Source organism: Vipera berus, assembly GCF_964194415.1.
Source record: "Vipera berus genome assembly, chromosome: 6".
In the NCBI taxonomy this organism is placed as follows: domain Eukaryota; kingdom Metazoa; phylum Chordata; class Lepidosauria; order Squamata; family Viperidae; genus Vipera; species Vipera berus.
The window spans coordinates 35,258,176-35,278,100 of NC_138208.1; the positions used below are offsets into that span (position 1 = coordinate 35,258,176).

The 19,925-nt window shown below is 39.5% G+C and overlaps 1 protein-coding gene across 1 annotated transcript in view; it reads left to right on the top strand.

Annotated features, from left to right (window-relative positions):
• The window catches only part of CNTN1 (contactin 1), a gene marked incomplete at both ends in the record, with an annotated part of 255,936 nt that extends 236,243 nt beyond the window's left edge, over positions 1-19,693 (top strand). The window contains 5 exons of the mRNA XM_081330364.1: positions 2,284-2,387; positions 11,278-11,464; positions 12,037-12,149; positions 15,577-15,733; positions 19,614-19,693. Of these exons, the coding sequence (XP_081186490.1) occupies positions 2,284-2,387; positions 11,278-11,464; positions 12,037-12,149; positions 15,577-15,733; positions 19,614-19,693 (641 nt within the window). The remainder of the gene's footprint in view (positions 1-2,283; positions 2,388-11,277; positions 11,465-12,036; positions 12,150-15,576; positions 15,734-19,613) is intronic.
• Positions 19,694-19,925: the final 232 nt, after the last annotated feature.

Below are 19,925 nucleotides of genomic sequence, written 5' to 3' on the forward strand. Positions count from 1 at the left end.
ATTGCCTGCCTCCGCCCCCATGCGTCTGCCTCTGCCTGTTGCCGGTGCTGCCATGCAAGCCTCCTGCAAGCCAGGTGGCCGCACACTGCATCCGGATTCCCTGCCTCCCCCCGTGCCTCTGCCTGCTGCTGGTGCTGCCACACAAACCTCCTGTGAGTCTTCCCATGAGGCAGGGGGTGATGCAGTGCATCTGGATTGGCTGACTCCCACCTGCACATCTGCGTCTGCCTGCTGCTTGGACAGGTACTCAATTCACTTGCACTGTGTGAGCTGCACAACCCCAGAGTGTGTGGCCAAGGACTGGCAGGCTGTGGCTGCTGCCAGACACCATCGGCCCCATTGTGCTCACTGCCTCTTGTGCACACACTGAGGGGTGGGGTGCCTGGCCGGGCTGATCACCCTGATACTGTGTTTCCCTGAAATTAAGCCCTAATGCATCTTTTGGAGCTAAAAAAAAAGTCCAGGCCTTATTTTGGGGGAAACCAAATATATACCAAATATATACCAAATAAAGCAATGTATTATGAACGTTTCAGATTGTTAGGCCATCTCAGGTTAATTAACATTTCTATGTTAAAAAACATCCATTTTCTGTTATTTTACTGAGCATTTAGTAATGTAGGCCAAGCTTCTGCATTTCTGGCAATACACTAAAATTCTAAATTTAATAAAATCACTAGCATAAAGTGTTAATTTAAATACCTTTCCATAAATGATTATTCAATGTTATTTGAAAATTTTTATCCAATATATAATTGTTTCCTCTGAACAGTAACCACTTGATACATATTTGACTGAGTGCCCAGTTACAACATTAAACATATGAAAGGGTTTTTTGAGCTTTTATGTTGCAACTTGCTGAAAAAGATCTTGAAAAGAGCATTGATCTTTGCCTCACCAATGAATTTGTATAGACATTTGTATAGCCTTCAGTTAATTGTGTTTACAAGCCCAATAGGTTAATATTTTTTAAAAAATTAAACAGAGCAGCATCTGTTTAATTCAGTTAATTTTGAATTAATCAAAACACGATAACAAGCAATTCAAAAACTAGTTTTATGTATGTATGTATGTATGTATGTATGTATGTATGTATGTATGTATGTATGTGGCATCTAGTCATGCCGGCCACATGACCATGGAGACGTCCTCGGACAAGCCCTGGCTCTTCGGCTTTGAAACGGAGATGAGCACCGGCCCCTAGAGTCGGAAACGACTAGCACGCATGTGCGGGGCAACCTTTACCTTTTTATGTATGTGATGAATGACCTAGTAAAGTCATACTCTCAAAATTATGGGATACCAAAACTGTTCGCATTTATTCTGTCAATAACAAAAAAGAAACTGCACATTTTAGGCATTTGGGAAAATTCACTAATTGCAAGAAACCTAACCATGACTGCACATGCAGTTGCATAATTTGGATACTAAGAAAGAAGATAATTAGTAATTTGATGCCTAATATGGTTATTTCATAAAAAAAATCTACTATACATCCTTTCCCTGCAATATACTAGTACTTTGATTCTTTATAGTATTAATTAGAAACTATCTGAATCAGGATTCTTTGTGAATTTATATAGTCACACATTGATGATTTTAAATGGTTCATAAATCTCCTTTTCAGAGTTCAAGGCAACTTGCTTAAGTAAAAACAAAATGAAAGATAAAACTGAAAATATTGCCATAGCTAAAAGGATTATGCAACAATTATTTAAGCACATAATTTGTATTGCAAATGTAGATTAAACTGTAAAACATTACTATGTAAAGTATTCCATTTGAATTAATTTTTACTATTGTAAACTGCATATAATATGTGGTGTGTCTGTGTGTGTGTGTGTGTGTGTGTGAGAGAGAGAGAGAGAGAGAGAGAGAGAGAGAGAGAGAGAGAGAGAGAGAGAGAGAGAGAGAGAGAGAGAGAGAGAGAGAGAGGAGAGGGAGAGGGAGAGGGAGAGGGAGAGGGAGAGGGAGAGGGAGAGGGAGAGGGAGAGAGTGTGTTCTGAAGACTACCTGAACTAGTCTTTGAAGTTTTCTTGCCAAAATTTCAAAAACAGTTTTCCATTGGTTCTTCCTAGGGCTGAGAGAGAGTGACTGGTCCAAAGTCACCCAGATGACTTAATCTGGTGTAGTTACTAAAGGAACCAACTAGAAACTTGAAGAAATATTGACCATGCTGCCAAAGAAAGCACCAAATTAAATAACTGGAAATCCTTGATTATTTTACTCTACATTACTCAGAATATCAGATTCACAATATTAATACTCTGTTCAATTTTTCAGCTCCTACTGAAAGACCTAGAAATGTGAAAATAAAAGTTCTGTCATCCACAGAAGTATCTGTTTCCTGGGAACACATTGTAAATCCAGCTGTTACTGGCTATGAGGTGAGCTTAAAATATATTCTCTTTGAAGATAAGATAACCTTTATTGACATTTTTTTTTACTGTGGACACAACGGCACATATCAAAAATGAAATTTAGTTGCCTGCTCTCTAAGTGAAACACATACATGACACACACCTATATACAACATATGTAAAGACCCATAGCCCAACATATACATAACAAATGAATATTAAATACTGTCCATCTTGAATATATAATGGAAGGAGGAATCTTGAGAGTTCTCAAGGTTAATGCTGTATGGAATGAAATTATGGCTGAACCTGGATGTTCTGCTACGGATATCATGAAGTCTCCTCCAAGAAGGTAACAAGGAAAACAGGTCGTGAAGAGGATGTGTAGTGTCCCAGATAATCTTACGGACCCTGCTCAAGCAACACTTGAGTGCTATGTCCTGGACGGAAGGGAGGGAACTGCCAATGATCTTTTTGGCCATCCTCACCACTCTCTGCACTGCCTTCCTGTCTGAAGCAGTGATGCTTCCAAACCAGACTGTGATGCTGTATGACAGGATGCTCTTGATTGTCCACCTGTAGAAAGTGGTAAGGATAGGAGAAGGAAGATGTGCTTTTCTCATGCAATGCAGAAAATGCAGGCACTGCTATGCCCACTTCACCAGTGTCTCACTGTTGAGCGACCAAGCCAGCCTACTCGTTAGCTGCACACCCAGGAATTTGATGCTGGTAACCATCTCCACAGGTGAATCATTAATGCACAGAGAACTGTGGCTTTTCCTACCTTTTCTGAAATCGACAATGATCTCTTTGGTTTTTCCAGTATTTAAAACTAAGCTGTTTTCCTTACACCAGTTCACCAACCCCTCAACCTCCTGGCAGTAAGCTTCCACATTGTCATCATGAATAAGGCCCACTACTGTTGTATCATCTGCAAACTTCACAATATGGTTGGTGGCAAACCTAGCACATCAGTCATGGGTCAACAGGATGAACAGCAGTGGACTTAGGATGCAGCCCTGAGGAGAACCTGTGCTCAAGAAAATGTTATTATTGGTATTTGTTCCAACTCACACATATCAGGGCCTGTTGGTAAGAAAATCAAGAATCCAGTTGCACAAAGGGGTGTTTAAGTCTAAAAGGCCTTGTTTGTCCACTAGATGCTGGGGAATGATTGTGTTAAATGCCAGACTAAAGTCGACAAACAGCAAACGCACACGAGTATTTCTTTCCTCTTAAGTGCTTCAAGCTCAGATGGAGAATAGAAAAAGTAGCATCCTCCATAGAGCGATTTGGTCGGTAGGCAAACAATGCTTTTCAGGACACAGACATCTTCTATGCACTTTTGGATATATGCAGACACCGTGGTGGCATACTCCTCAACATTTGGATGTTGGTTTCAGTAGCTGCTTTCTTAAACATGCCCCAATCTGTGCACTTAACGCAGACTTGTAATGCTTCCATAGCTCCCTCTGACCAAACCTTCACCTGCTTTACTGTAGATTTCACTCTGACTAATAAAGGTTTATATGCTGGAATAAGCAGCACTGAGAGATGGTCAGAGGAGCCCAGGTGATAGCTTTGAAAGCCTTCTTGATGTTGGAATAAGCAAGATCCAGTGTATTGTCCCCTCTGGTTGCAAAGTCCACATATTGACATATTGATGGAAATGTGGCAGGGTAGCTTTCAAATCCACTTGGTTAAAGTCTTCCACTGCAATAAATGCACCCTCTGGGTGAGTAGTTTGTAAGTCACTGATGGTATGACAGAGAACCTTCATGGCCTCTTCTCTGCTTGCATCAGGGGGGATATACACAGCTGTGATAATGGTAACAGAGAATTCTCTAGGCAGATAGAAGGGTCTGCATTTGATGATCAAAAGCTCTATATCTGGAGAGCACAGACTTGAAACCACCTTGGCATTATTGCACCATCTGTCATTTATATAAAAACAGACACCCCCTCCCCGGGATTTGCCACTAAGAGTAAAACTCCAGTCCAGCCGAAATGTTGAAAATCCCATCAAGCGATCAGCACTATCTGGGACAGAGGGCTTTAACCAAGTTTCTGTTGCAATGATGACACAGCAATTTCTCACCTCCCGGTTTGTTGTTAAATCCAGCCTCAAGTAATCCATTTTTGGTTCTAAAGAGTGAGCATTTGCAAACAAAATAAATGGAAGAGACACTCTGTAAGGTCTAGCTTTTAGCCTAGATGTTAGGCCTCTGCATTTGCCATGCTTCCTCTTATGGTCACACCTCCTCCCTTTCTTCTGAAGATGGTCAGCAATGGAGGGAAACTTCCCAGCTGCAATGGCTGCTTCCCCTCTCTGCCCATGCAGCCTGAAACGCTGCCTTCGCTGCTCAAAACACTGAGCACAATGCTGTTTCCACCTCCAGCAATTTTCTTTCTTCCTCCCCTCTCCTCCAGACATTGCAGCTGAACTCTCACCCTCCATGTCAACCATCGGCATCTCCATCGTTGATTTAATCCTCCGTAGTAATCCGAGCCCATGCAGACTCTCCCAAACAGTTTTCTCTACTGCTGAATTTCTTCATATCCAATATAGACTGATGTTCATATGAAAGTTTAGCAGTCCAACTCTGCTTACTTGTCCCTATTTCTAAAACGTGCTTCAGTCCGGATCGTTCATTTCCCTCCCTAACCCCCACACTTTTGAGAGCTGAAGCAGCCGCAGCCAAGCAAGGCGCCGCCATGTTGAAACTTAGTAATTTTAGTAATCATACCACAAGATACAAAAGAACTGAACATGGTGTTGTACACATATTTATTTTTATAATCAAGAAGTGTATCTGAGTTTGAAAGAGATTATAAATACAAGAAATAAATATAAATAAATTATCAAACAATTACTAGAACATGCAATAATGGTAAGTACCATAGTTTCCGGCATATAAGACTACTTTTTAACCCATGAAAATCGTCTCAAAAGTCAGGGGTCGTCTTATACGCCGGGTGCTGAAAATTTAGGGACAGGGCTGGCTGGAAAACCTGGAGCGGATCTCCCATTTAGTCTGCACAGGGAAAGCGGGACCAATTGGAGAACAAGCTGCAGTCTGTGATTTTTTACAGGCTGGGGTCTGGGCGTCTTTCCTTCTAAAGTTGAAGAGCAGCTGTAGTATATCCCAACTTGAAAGGCAGGTGGGGAAGGCAGCAGCCAGAGCAACGGCTTAGCTCTAAGGACACATTTGACTCAGGAACTGGGCGGGCTGGCTGGAAAACCTGGAGCGGATCTCCCATTTGGTCTTTTTTTAAAAAAATTCCATTTATATCCTGCCCTTCTCCGAAGACTCAGGGTGGCTTACGATTTAAAGCACAAATCAATGTGCTTAGCAATAGCCTTCATTCTGTGTATATGCCTGTTTATTAGGGCTTTCACCCCCCCCAAGCAGCATTATTACAAAGTCAGCTTATTGCCCCCAACAATCTGGGTCCTCATTTTACCTACCTTGGAAGGATGGAAAGCTGAGTCAACCTTGAGCCTGGTGGGATGTGAACCTGCACTAATTGCAGGCAGCTGGTGTTACTTAAGGCTCTGCGCAGGGAAAGCTTTAGAGTGAATTAGGAAAAGTGAAAAAGTGACTTAGGAAAATAGGGAACGGTTGCTGGAATTGGGTATGTGTAGTTTAACGAAGAGAAGGGTGAGGGGTGACATGACAGCAGTGATCCAATATCTCAGGGGCTGCCACAAAGCAGAGGGAGCCAAGCTATTCTCCAAAGCACCTGAAAGCAGGACAAGAAGCAATGGATGGAAACTAGTCAAGGAGAGAAGCAACCTAGAACTAAGGAGAAACTTCCTGACAGTTAGAACAATTAACCAGTGGAACAACCTGCCTCCAGAAGTGGTGAATGCTCCAACACTGGAAGTTTTAAAGAAAAGACTGGACAGCCATTTGTCTGAAATGGTATAGGGTTTCCTGCCTTAGCAGGGGATTGGACTAGATGACCTCCAAGGTCCCCTCCAAATACTTCTTCTTCTTCTTCTTCTTCTTCTTCTTCTTCTTCTTCTTCTTCTTCTTCTTCTTCTTCTTCTTCTTCTTCTTCTTCTTCCTTCTTCTTCTTCTTCTTCTTCTTCTTCTTCTTCTTCTTCCTCTTCTTCTTCTTCTTCTTCTTATTATTATTATTATTATTATTATTATTATTATTATTATTATTATTATTTAATCCACTTGCACTGTTTTATGTTTACATGTTTGATGACAAACAGCCTTATGTTTATAAGTGATAGTTTTCCTACTAAGCACCTGCATGTCATAAGCATTTGAATTAAAATTACCATATTAAAATCAAATCTGATGTTTTTTAATTTTTATTTGGTGTGCGTTGGAAGAGGGGTAGTCTTATACGGCGAGTATAGCCCAAACCCTATAATTTAACAGGAAATGTAGGGGGTCGTCTTATATGCCCAGTCATCTTATACGCCGGAAAATACGGTACCAGTAGTTCTTGACTTATGACCAGAATTAAGCCCAAAATTTCTGTTGCTGAGACATTTGTTAATTGTTAAATGAGTTTTGCCCCATTTTATGATCTTTCTTGCCACAATTGTTAAGTGAGTCATTGTAGTTTAAGTTTGTAACATAGTTGTTAAGTGAATCTGGTTTCCCCATTGACACTGCAACCATCATAAATATGAGTTAGTTGTCAAGTGACTAAATTTTGATCATGTAGCCATGGGAAATTCTGGAATGATTGTAAACATAAAAAACAGTCATAAGTCCCTTCTATCGAGGACATAGCATATAAGTGTTGCTTGAGCAGGGTCCGCAGTGTTATCTGGGACACTACACATCCTCTTCACAACCTTTTTTCCTTATTACCATCTGGGAGGAGGCTTCATGGTATCCAAAGCAGAACATCCATACAACCTTGCAAACTCTCAAGCTTCCTCTTTCCCCTATGTATTCAAGATAGAAAGTGATTAATGTTTATATGTATTTATATGTAAGGGTGCAGGTATACACACATGTATGTATGTAGCATGTTTATATGTGTGTTATGTAAGTGTACACTTTTAAGAGCAGGCAACAGAATTTCATTTTTAATGGGTGCCAGTGTGCCCACAGTAAAAAATGATAATGAACGTTATCTAAAAGAAAAGCCATTTGTAACTTCAAGCCATTATAATTCAAGGGCTATTTGTACTACTACAAAAGGAACAGATTCTGTCAAAGTACTTCAGAAGGCAGAAGGAAGATACATCTTTAGATTTAGAAGAAAGCAACACCAGGATTTCCTTCTTTTGCATGGAAGTGATTTGAAATAGTGTTAATTGATGATAAGAAGCAAGTCCAATGTTTATTTAATATTGATTTGCTAAAACTTCCTTTGCTTTGTTTTTTCTTTTAAACCTACACATAGTTAAACATACACCAAACATATCTAAATCAAGGTTACATACATGTAATGGGAAATAGGAAAGTGATGGATTTTAAAATCAAAATGACCAAGACAAGATTTTGGTTGTTGTTGTTGTTAGTTACAAAGTTGTGTCTGACCCAACGCGACCCCATGGATAATGTTCCTCCAGGCCTTCCTGCCCTCTACCATCTTCTGGAGTCCATTTAGGCTCATGCCTACTGCTTCAGTGACTCCATCCAGCCACCTCATTCTCTGTTCTTCTCTTGCCCTCAACCTTTCCCAGCATTAGGCTCTTCTCCAGTGAGTCCTTCCTTCTCATAAGGTGGCCAAAGGATTTGAGTTTTAGCTTCAGGATCTGGCCTTCTAAAGAGCAGTCAGGGTTGACCTCCTCTAGGACTGACCAGTTTGATCGCCTTGCAGTCCAAGGACTCGCAGGAGTCTTCTCCAGCACCACAGTTCAAAGGCTTCAATTCTTTGGTGCTCAGCCTTTCTTATGGTCCAACTTTCACAGCCATACTGTACATTGCAACTGGGAAGACCATAGCCTTGACTATACGCAGATTTCAGTAATATTGGCAATTGCAGTAGGGACACTCCTTCACTTAAACCACATAAAATGAGAATCATTGGGCATGTGAACCATGCTGAACTGCCCCTAAATATTAGATTTGTAATAAATTGTGAAACTGCTTCTTAATAATTTAATAAATAGTATAAATAATTACAGTGATTGTATGACTCTCTCCATTGAGAGGGATAGCAAATAAATTGGAATTCATAAAACATGACCAAGATGGCAGAACACTGCTATTTAGAATGGAAGGTTTCTGTTTATTAGAATAAAGTCTAAAAGGAATATCCTACTTTCATCTGATTATCTTATTTCTGTCTGATGGAATGGTTCCTTTTTCACATAGTACAGATAGTCCTTGACTTACAACAGTTCACTTAGTGCCCGTTGAAAATTACAACTGCACTGAAAAAGTGACTTATGGCTGGTTTTCACACTTACAACCATTGCAGTATCCCCATGGTCATGTGATCAAAATTCAGATGCTTGGCAACTGGTTCATATTTATGATGGCTGCAGAGTCCCGAGGTCATGTGATCTCCTTTTGCACCCTTCTGACAAGCAATGTCAATGGGGAAGCCAGAATCACTTAACAACAGTGTTACTAACTTAAAAACTGCAGTGATTCACTTAACAACTGTGGCAAGCAAGGTCGTAAAATGGGGCAAAATTCATTTAACAATGATCTCATTTAGCAACAGAAATTTTGGACTCAATTAGTCGACTACCTGTATACAGTGTTCAGTATCTGTACTGAAGGAAGCACTGATTTCAGGCTGAAATGGATACATTATTGTTCTTTATTCAATTTCCTAATTATTTTATATGTAGTGCTCATTATAAGAATTCTAGTTCTTATACTTCAATTTATTTATTTAACTGATGTAGTATCAACTATCAAAACCCCTGGTGGCCTACAATAAGAACAAATTGAAAATGGAAATATTAAAACTTAAATTGCAATATTAAAATTGTTCAAATTGCAATGGAAATAAACAAGCAAAATAAGTTGGCTTAATAATTAAAATTAACAGTTAAAATCATTTAAATGTTTGTAAAAAAATATGGTTTAAAGATCTTGTCAAAAGCTAGTAAACCTGTTTGGACACCTCTACTTTGCTAGGAACACAGAGTTAGGTTGCAGTTGAATGAGTCCAGTCTTGAAGCTACCAGAGAAGCTTGAACAATATTAACCTCCAAATCTCACCAGTGGCTTCAGACAGTGGTGGGATTTAGCCAGTTTGCACCAGTTCGGCAGAACCGGTAGCTAATTTTTTGTTGTCCAGGCCCAGAATGGACTTCCAGAAGCAGCATCCACACTGAGAACTGGTTGTTCACATATTTGAATCCCACCACTGGCTTCAGATAAATATTGAAAAGCATTGTGCAGAATGCTGTCTTGAGGAATGCCACAAAATAGTTCCCATTTTGAGCTGTCTTCATGTAACCATCTGAAAGCTTTCTAAAAGATAGGAAGGGAACCCCTGCATAAGCTATATCTCCTATCCCAAAATCTTCTAGAAGCTTCTGGAGGATGCTATGTTCAATAATATCAGTTTTTGAAGATTAAAAAACGAACTATATGGATCCTCAAATAAATATATTCAGTCAGCAAAGGAAGTCTCAAAGCCTTAGCATGCTATGGAGTCTGTATGGACTAAATCATAAATATATGCTTTGTATATAGTTGAGCTCAGTTGAAAAGCCATTACTCTTTCACTCATGTTACTCAATCATAGGGAGAAAGAGGGAGACACTTCCCTACAATTTTGAAAAATACACAATGGGCTTCTTCAAAAGAGTTTGAATATTTTCTCCCTTAAACAGAGAAGTATTTATGATATTAACCAATGCACCTCTAATAATTTCCCAACTAGAAATTAAAAACCAGATTAAGTAAGGAAGCAGAGAATAAGTGGTACAACATACATCTCCAAGCAGCTTGTTGACAACTTTGGATATTATGAACTGAAACTGATCCATTTTCACTATTCAGAAGAAATTACTTGACATGTCCATAGTTGACGTCTAGACATGCTAAATATGAGAGGTTTTACCTGTAATACCTGATTGAAAGGATTAGTACAAACTACTCTGAGTCCTGTAGCAAAAGGGGTATGAGTCAAACTATTCTCAACCTGAAACAACTGTCAGGAGGAGGAATAGTTTTTAAATGTATAAACTTTTTTCTCCTGTCAACCTGCCAAAACCCCATCACTTCTGAGATTAATAAATTCGTAAAATATTTTAAAAGGATGCAGGTAGTGCTTGACTTACAACCACAATTTGGACTTACAGTCCAAAATTTCTGTTCTTAAGTGATTTTTATCCCATTTCTTGCCATGTTAAGTGATTCACATGTTAAATTGTTAAGTTAGTAATCTGGAATGAAAGTCACTTCCCTTTGACTATCTCTTCCCAATGTTCTATCTCTCTTTAGGAAGCCTTTAGTGACTTTCTCCCAATTGCTCCAGATTCTTGGTTTGGGAAAATCCCCAATCATTGTGCTCATGCACAAATGTACATATACCCCTCTAACAAGGTCATAGTGACTCCTCTAAAAGGATTCCTCCAAAAGGATTCAATCTAAATAGTGGAGTTACAAGGAGTGAATGGAGTATTTTAAAAAAAAAGTGCTTCCAGTTTCTCTGGCCCAAAGGTGCTGTTTAAAAGGCAAATGGACCTTCTTGGTTTTCCCTTGAAAATGTTTTGCTTCTCATCCAAGAAGCTTCTTCAATTTTGAAATGAAGAAGTTTATTGGATGAAAAGCACAACATTTTCAAGAAAAACAAACAAACAAGAAAAATTAGTTGCCTTTGGAACAGCAACTTTGGGACAACCATGACCTGAATGACTGAGAATCCATAGATACCAGTTTTTCTGTTTCTCCTGCTGAGTTAGTTCTGAAATAATTAAGAGTAATTATATTTCCTTTTACATTTGACCTTTTTTTCATTTTTACAGATCAGTTACTGGTCCAGCGGTGAAAAAGAAATAGCTGCAAATAGAGTGCAAGTGAGCAGTCAGAATTTTTCAGTAATATTAGAAAACCTGAAACCTTATACAAAATACTATACAAAAGTGGCAGCTTTCAATGCAGCTGGCATTGGACCTTACACTTATCCTTTGGATTTTGTTACAGAAAAAGCACGTAAGCATCTAAAATAGAAGATGGAGATGAATACTAAAGATAAGGTCAGATGGACATAGAATAAAGGAGACTTATATCTGTAGACTTCATCAGACACAATTTGTCTTAAAACTCTTTGCTCAAGGATGAGCTCAATGTAAAATGCCCTACGAGCTTGAAATATTCCATTTCTGGTTTCTGGATATTGTAATGTTTTAATTACCTTATTTTTTTTCATATGGAGTCACCAGTTTGTCTAAATGTACTCAGTCATTGCTGATAAATTATACATATTGGTAGATACACAGACCTGTGGTGTGAAGTTGTTAGATCCTGCAAAGTTTTGCTTCTCTCCATAGATCACTGTGACGTGGTCTGCAAATGCTGGACAGTAGCTACATAACATTTGGTGACAATTTTTAAGCAAGAGGAATCTATAAATAATTGTATAAATCAGAATGGGAAGTAGATAGTAGATGATACCATTGGTGAATTTTACTTGGGGACATAAACAAATGTGTAGGAATGAGAAAATAATGTTTATAAAATTTAATTGTACTGGTTAGAATAAAGGGATATGCTATTTTTTTTAGCTCCAAGGCAGCAACCAAGAATTATTGATGCTGTAAGGTCCGGTTCAAAGTACATTATCACATGGGAGCATGTTAAGTCACAGTCCAATGAATCCACTGTGAAAGGATATAAAGTAAGATTGATATTTAAGTCTTTTGGGCGTAACTGAATAATATTGGCTGTTTTGTTGCCCTATTTGAATTGTGTGTTAGTAAATTGCTATTTAAAAGGAAGAGAGGTGATATTTAAGAAAGGATATCTTAGACCATAAAAAGAAAACCTTACGTAATTTCCCTCAAGATCTATTATACTGATAATTCAGCTAATTCTTAGAAATTCTCTTCTAATATGAGCCGTGATATCTATATCCCCCATTAATTAAGGTTTATAAGGCTAAGATTACCACTATGCTCTTGTATGGAGCAGAAATTTTGGGTCTTTACTCAACCACAGTACTAGAACAAACACAGTCCCAGCATTTGAGATGTATTTTGGGTGTAGATCCAAGAACATCTGCTGCAGCAGTTAGAGCTGAATTGGGAATATATACAATTCATGCATTATCCAAAATTAGAACATATAACTACTGGTGCAAAGTTAATGAAATGGAGACTGATAGATTTCCCAAGTTATGTCTACTAGAGCAAATAAAACTACAATCACAAATCTCCTGGATCACCAAACTAACAAATTTTGTAAGAAGCTGTGGCCTTCCTGTCTCTTGCGCAACAGGAGAACAACCCAAAAAAAGAGTTGCCCAAAGAATTAAGGATATAGAAGCACAAAATGATATAGCTATCCTTAGTAAGATGGGTAACTTGAAATGGCTGAGTATATACAAATGTACTTTTCAAGTAGGCAGTTATTTGAAGTTACAACTGCCAAAAAATTGCAAGAGAGATTCGAACAGCTTGACACAATGGTCAGATATGGGAGATTTCATGCTATACCCTACAATGAGCATCTCTGCATTTGCGGAGTGGCAGAGGTAGAAGACCTGGCTCACATCCTATTTGATTGTTGCCTGTATAAGAGGGTGAGAGACAGGTATCTTGGTCTATATACCAAACGAATGAGCCATTGGGATCCCCATATCAAAACAACTTACCTTATGTCTGGCCAGAACTTGAAAATAACATTTAACGCAGCACAGTACTTAAACAAAATGGTTCGGTTGAGATCTGCATGTGTGGGATTGATTGGGGTAGATTGCAAGGGCGATTCCAAAATATAATTTTATCATATTTTATCTATATCTTAAATTATTGTACACTATTACAATTTCATTTTAGATTGTATTTTATCCCCATTTCATTCTAAATCATATTTTATTCTAATTCCATTTTAAATTGTATTTTATCAAATTCTATTTTAAATTGCTTTTATCAAATTTTAGTAATATTTGTTGCTGGAAGTTTGCACTTTGATATGGCCCAAGGGCTATCAATAAAGACTTATTATTAATAAGATAGCTATAAGACAGAGAAACACAACTGTGTAGTTCTTATTTTCTTACACAAATAAGTGTGCCAATCAGTCAACTTTTTTATTGAAAAGTTTTAAAATACATTTTAAAAAACATAAACTCCCTCCCTCCCCCTCCCCCCCAACTTCCCAGAGCTGAATACAGGGTATAAACTTTAACCAACTTAAGCTAAAATATGCTAACCAACTAAAAAAGACACTTTAAATTCTATTGCACTTTAACTCCTCTTAACATAACTAAATAACTAAATAATAATAACTAATTAATAATACATCATATAATACTAATACTTATTCATATACTAAATGAAACTTTCTAGTCCCATATTTATTCTGAATATAATCAATCCATCTTCTCCATTCCAAAATATATCTCTGTTGCAATTGTTCTTTCAAATATGCTGAAATCTTTGCCATTTCCGCCAGGTTTGAAACTTTTAAAATCCATTCTTCTACAGTAGGCAGTTCCTTCTTCTTCCAATATTGCGCAACCAACAGTCTTGCTGCCGTAATTAAATTTAACATCAATTTAGTATCTATAACAGTACAATCTGATAATACCCAACAGAAATAACTGTGGAGAAAACCTTATCTTTTTCTTAAATATCTTCTGCATATTCCACCAAATTTTAATCCAAAAAGCTTTAACTTTTTTACAAGTCCACCATATATGATAATAGGTTTCATCATCACAACCACACCTCCAACATTTAGGCTGATAATTCGGATACATACATGCTAATTTTTTAGGATCTAAATGCCATCTATAAAACATTTTATAAAAATTCTCTCTTAAATTTTGTGCCTGTGTAAATTTCACATTGCTGACCCATATCTTTCCCCAGATATCCATCGTTATGGGCTCCTGAAAATTCTGGGCCCATTTTATCATGCAATCTTTAACAAGTTCCATTTCTGAATCTATTTCTATCAGTACATTATATATCCTCCTTATATGCGCTGGACTTTGATCTCTTATTTGTTTAACCAAATTTTCATCAGTTATCGAAATACCAACTTTCTGATCTTCCTTCCATCTGGCTTGTAACTGCCCATACTGAAACCAAGTCCACACTATTCTTTCTTCTTTTAAAATATTAAATGGCTTTAATTGCCATACATTCCTTTCCATTCTAAGAATTTCTTTATATGTAGTCACATCATGTTTAAATCCCACACTTATATTTTCTATTGCATGTTTAGGTATTGCCCAAATTGGTATTTTATAATTTAGCTTATATCGATATTTTTTCCAGACTCGCAACAGGGCATACCTTAATATATGTGTTTTAAAGATATTATCCACCTTCTTATCATATAATAAATATGCATGCCAGCCAAATAATAAATCAGATCCCTCAATATTCAATAATCTCCCTTGTGTTAGATAGTCAACTTTTGTATTAGTATCTACTTTGCTCAGAATTGATTCATCTACTGTATGATGGCATGCATGTTGCTTCTTTTCAGTGGTGGAAAGAACAAAGCAGATTGGGGATCAGTGCAGGCTGGGGAATTCTGGGAGTTGAAGTCCACAGATCATAAAGTTGCCAAGGTTGGCCATTCCTTGCAGTGTCTAAGCAGTGATCACTGACTGAGGAAATCTATTTGGCACTTTCTTCATTTCAGCAAGATGGAAACATTAGGAATAATGGTCTACAGAGCACAGAAAAAGAATGAGACAGGGCACGATTGCTTCCATCTTGTATAGTTCTTCATATGAAGTATGGAAATGTTGCTGATTACTTCTCGTATGCCTATAATATGGCTACTGTTTCCTATTCCTATTCCCTGTGATCATATAAAGGAAATTAATGATTGGATTTCTTGCTTACCCCATAGAAACAACAGAAAATATAAATATACAGGTTACTTAGCTAATGTTCTCTCTCTAAATCTTAAATAGGGAGTAGGAGCTTTTCACTTTTATTTACAAAAATGTATATAAAATGGATAATCATATTGATTCAAGACAGCATTTATAAATATTTTGCCTTGATTTTTTTATAATGACCTGGACTATTAATTTATTGTGAACTTACCTTGCTATGCTATTTTTTATTATTCTCTAAAAGGTGCTCTATAGACCAGATGGTCAATTTAATGGTACACTCTTTAAGACTGGTAACCATTATATAGAAGTTCCTGCACCTGTTAAAGGTCAGTACATTGTTGAAGTTCGGGTCCACAGTGAAGGGGGAGATGGAGAAGTAGCTCTTGTAAAAATTCCAGGTATGTCTATGAAAAAAACGAAACTGAGTATGAAAGATGTTATTTCTTTCTATAGTTTAAATATGTTAATGTTTAGCTAAGTTTAAGGTATTTTAAATGTGTTATCAATGTGTTTCCTTGTGTTTTTTATATCCAATGGAGATAGTTAAGAAGTATGAAATATAAAAATAAATAAATATACACAGTAGTCATTTATTTTCAAATCATTGAGACAAAAATGATTTTATTTGCTTTCTAGTTATTCAAATAGTAAGTATATCATAAATATACATTTTAGTGGTTGAGAGAAGCAAATTATCCATTTCTCACTAGCAGTCCCCTTCCCCAAATCTTGCTATTCTTCCTTATTGTGGGGCTGTTCCTGGAAGGGATGAACAAAGAATGCTGAGGGTATAGCCACCAGTAGAGTCCCACAAAGTGTGAAAGTCATCCCAGCTAAAAGAAGTAATCACCTATATTGGGCAGCAATATAGAAAGTATTGGAGATGGATGATCACTTTAGGGGCAATAACAAAGGCATTATTTCATACTACATGGGATAAATTACTTTCTTTCCTAAGAAAATCATATGAACAGATTATAAAATAAGTGATGATGTAATGTTGGATGATAAACCCCCAAGTTTGATAGGGATCCACATTCTACAGAGGAGCTGAGGATCTTTCAGAGTATTAATGGTGTAATAATGGTTAGATTTAAATCTTGACAATGTTCTGCTGCTACTGATATTCAAGAAAAGAAAATCCAAAGCTGACAATTTGATATTGATAGTTCATTATTGATATTGATATTGATCCTGGTACAGTCACTCTTCTCAGCCCTAGAAAGAAGGCAAAGGCAAACCACATCCCAAAAATGTCAAGAAAAACAAACTACAGGAGCTTGTCTGTGACAGGAGTAAAATCTAATCTGAAGTCACGTTATTATTATTATTATTATTATTATTATTATTATTATTATTATTATTATTATTATTATTATTATTATTATTATTATTATTATTATTATTATTATTATTATTATTATTATTATTATTATTATTTATATACCGCCCTTCTCCCGGAGGACTCAGGGCGGTGAACAGGGCAAGCATAAAAAATACAGAGATATAAAAGTTAAAAAGGATTAAATATGTGCCCACTAAAAACAGTAAATACAAATATTAAAATAACAATAACCCCCCCCATCCCCCATGAGGCCAGGCCGGCTTGTTCAAATAAGAATGTCTTTAGATCACGACGGAAGGAGCGAAGATCGGGCGCCATCCGGAGCTCAACCGGTAACCGATTCCATAGCTCCGGGGCGCCCACAGAGAAGGACCTCCCCCTGGGGGCCACCAATCGACATTCTCTGATCGGTGGCACCCTGAGGAGGCCCTCTCTGTGGGAACGCACAGGGCGGAGGGAAGTTGATGCCGGCAGCAGGTGTTCCCTAAGGTACTCCGGACCCATGCCATGTAGGGCCTTAAACACCATTACCAGTACCTTGAATCTCAACTGGCAACCAATGCAGCTCACGGAGCAGAGGTGTAACATGGGAGTATCGGGAGACTCCCAACACAACTCTCGCGGCTGCATTCTGTACCAGTTGGAGCCTCCGAGTGGTCCTCAAGGGCAGCCCCATGTAGAGAGCGTTGCAGTAGTCTAGACGAGAGGTCACGAGCGCGTGAGTGACCGTACATAAGTCATCCCCGTCTAGATAGGGCCGCAACTGGCGCACCAGGCGAACCTGGGCGAAGGCCCCCCTAGTCACAGCCACTATGTGGTCTTCCAGAGTGAGCCGTGAATCTAGGAGGACTCCCAAGTTGCGAGCCCTATCTACGGGGGGTAATAGTTCACCCCCCATAGAGAGAGATGGAATATCCTGAATAACCCGGGATGCCGGTATGTAAAGCCACTCAGTCTTGTCAGGGTTGAGTTGAAGTCTGTTCCTCCCCATCCAGACCCGAACCGCCTCCAGGCAACGGGACATCACGTCGAGGGCATCACTGGGGTGGTTTGGGATCGAAATGAAAAGCTGGGTATCATCAGCGTACTGATGATACCCAACTCCAAAACCACGAATGATCTCACCCAGCGGTTTCATATAGATGTTGAACAGGAGAGGCGAGAGTACCGACCCCTGAGGAACTCCACAAACGAGAGACCTTGAGGTCGACCTCTGCCCCCCTGCCAACACCGACTGCGAACGTCCCAGGAAATAGGAGGAGAACCACTGCAAAACCGTGCCTCCCACTCCCAATCCCCTGAGACGCCGCAGCAAGATACCATGGTCGATGGTATCGAAAGCCGCTGAGAGGTCTAATAGGACTAGGACGGAGGAATATCCCCTGTCCCAAGCCCTCCAGAGATCATTCACCAGCGCGACCAATGCTGTCTCCGTGCTGTACCCGGGCCTGAAGCCCGATTGGTACGGGTCTAGATAATCCGCTTCATCCAGGACCAGAGGGAGCTGATGCGCCACCACACTCTCAACAACCTTCGCAAGAAAGCGAAGGTTGGAGACCGGGCGAAAGTTGTTCAACACAGCTGGGTCCAAGGCAGGCTTCTTGAGGAGAGGCCTCACCACCGCCTCTTTCAAGACGGCGGGGAAACTACCCTCACTCAAAGAAGCAGATATAACTGCCTGGAACCAGCTTCGTGTCCTCTCCTGGGCTGCATAAACCAGCCAGGAAGGGCACGGGTCCAATAAACATGTGGTGGAGCTCAGCCTCCCCATAATCCTGTCCACTTCCTCTGGAGTCACAGAATCAAACTCTTCCCAGGTAATATCGACAAGACCGCCCGTGTCCTGATCGTCAGACTCTGTCCTGATCGTCAGACCAGTCTGAATCTGAGCGATTTTGTCCGACAGATGTTGGTTAAACTCCTCGGCACGACCCTGCAAGGGTTCCTCCCTCACCTCTTGATTAAGGAGGGAGCGAGTCACCCTAAACAGGGCGGCCGGGCGATTATCTGCGGACGCGATAAGGGTAGCAAAGTGATTAGACCTCGCCACCCTTATCGCAGCGAGATAAGACCTAATGTAGGTTCTTAGTTGCAATCGGTCGGATTCGGATTGGCTGGATCTCCAACCGCTCTCTAGGCCCCGTCTCCGACGCTTCATCTCCCGAAGCTCCGCGGAAAACCATGGAGCTCGACGGGATCTGCATCGGGTCAGGGGCCGCAAGGGTACAACTCGGTCAAGAGCCTCCATGGCTGCCCTTTCCCAGGCTTCCACTAAGGCACAGGTCTGCAACCCGCGGCTCTGGAGCCGCATGCGGCTCTTTCAGCCATCTCCTGCGGCTCCCAGTCCTCTGCCATGTGCAGTCCCCCCCCAAAAAAGTGGAACTAAAAAATTTCAACCAATCAATTCAAATATGCAGGGTAGGTGCATATCTCTCCTTGGCTCCACTCTTCAGTGAAACCCTGTTCTGCGCATGTGCGCATGTACGCGCATGCGCACACATTTTTTGCGGCTCCCAGTTTCTCCTTTTGTGAGGGAACCGGTTCCGAGTGGCTCTTTCACTGTTTCAGGTTGCTGAACCCTGCACTAAGGCATCCGCCGAGTTGTGAGTGAAGGAGGCAGGTGGGGACCCCAGCGCTGCCTGGAACCTCTCAGGGTCCATAAAGCGTCTGGGGCGGTACCATCTAGTTGGTTCCAGACGCCCACGGTGGGGAGTGGCAAAACGGAAGACCAGCCGCAGGAGATGATGATCGGTCCATGACAGGAGGCAAAATGATGAGAAACATGAATATAAAATATTTACAATATGACAAGTTTTAGCAAATAATTAGAGAAGACAATTTGGGAAAGAATCTTTAGAACATCTCTGTTTTACTTGAGGTCTTGCTTAATCTTCAGTCTTTTATATAAAATGCAAACTTGTTTGATTTTCCAGGAGCTGCTGCTGGAATATTACCTAGCTGTCTTGGTTTATTGTTGCCTGCTCTTGGTATCCTTACCTTTTTGGAATTCTGAATGTACCTGAATATGTCCTCAGTTTAGTGCAAAGGACTGAACCTAAAAGGAATTCAATTCTTTTTTTTATTTCTTGAGGCATCGTCCTAAGCCAAATAAATTACACTTCCAAGTAAATTATCTTCCTGACTTAACTATGGACTTCAAGAATTGAGACACCCAGAAACTCCTTCATCAAGCAACTCAAGTTTTGAAAGTTTGAGGAATACTTTTTAACATGTTCAATTATGCC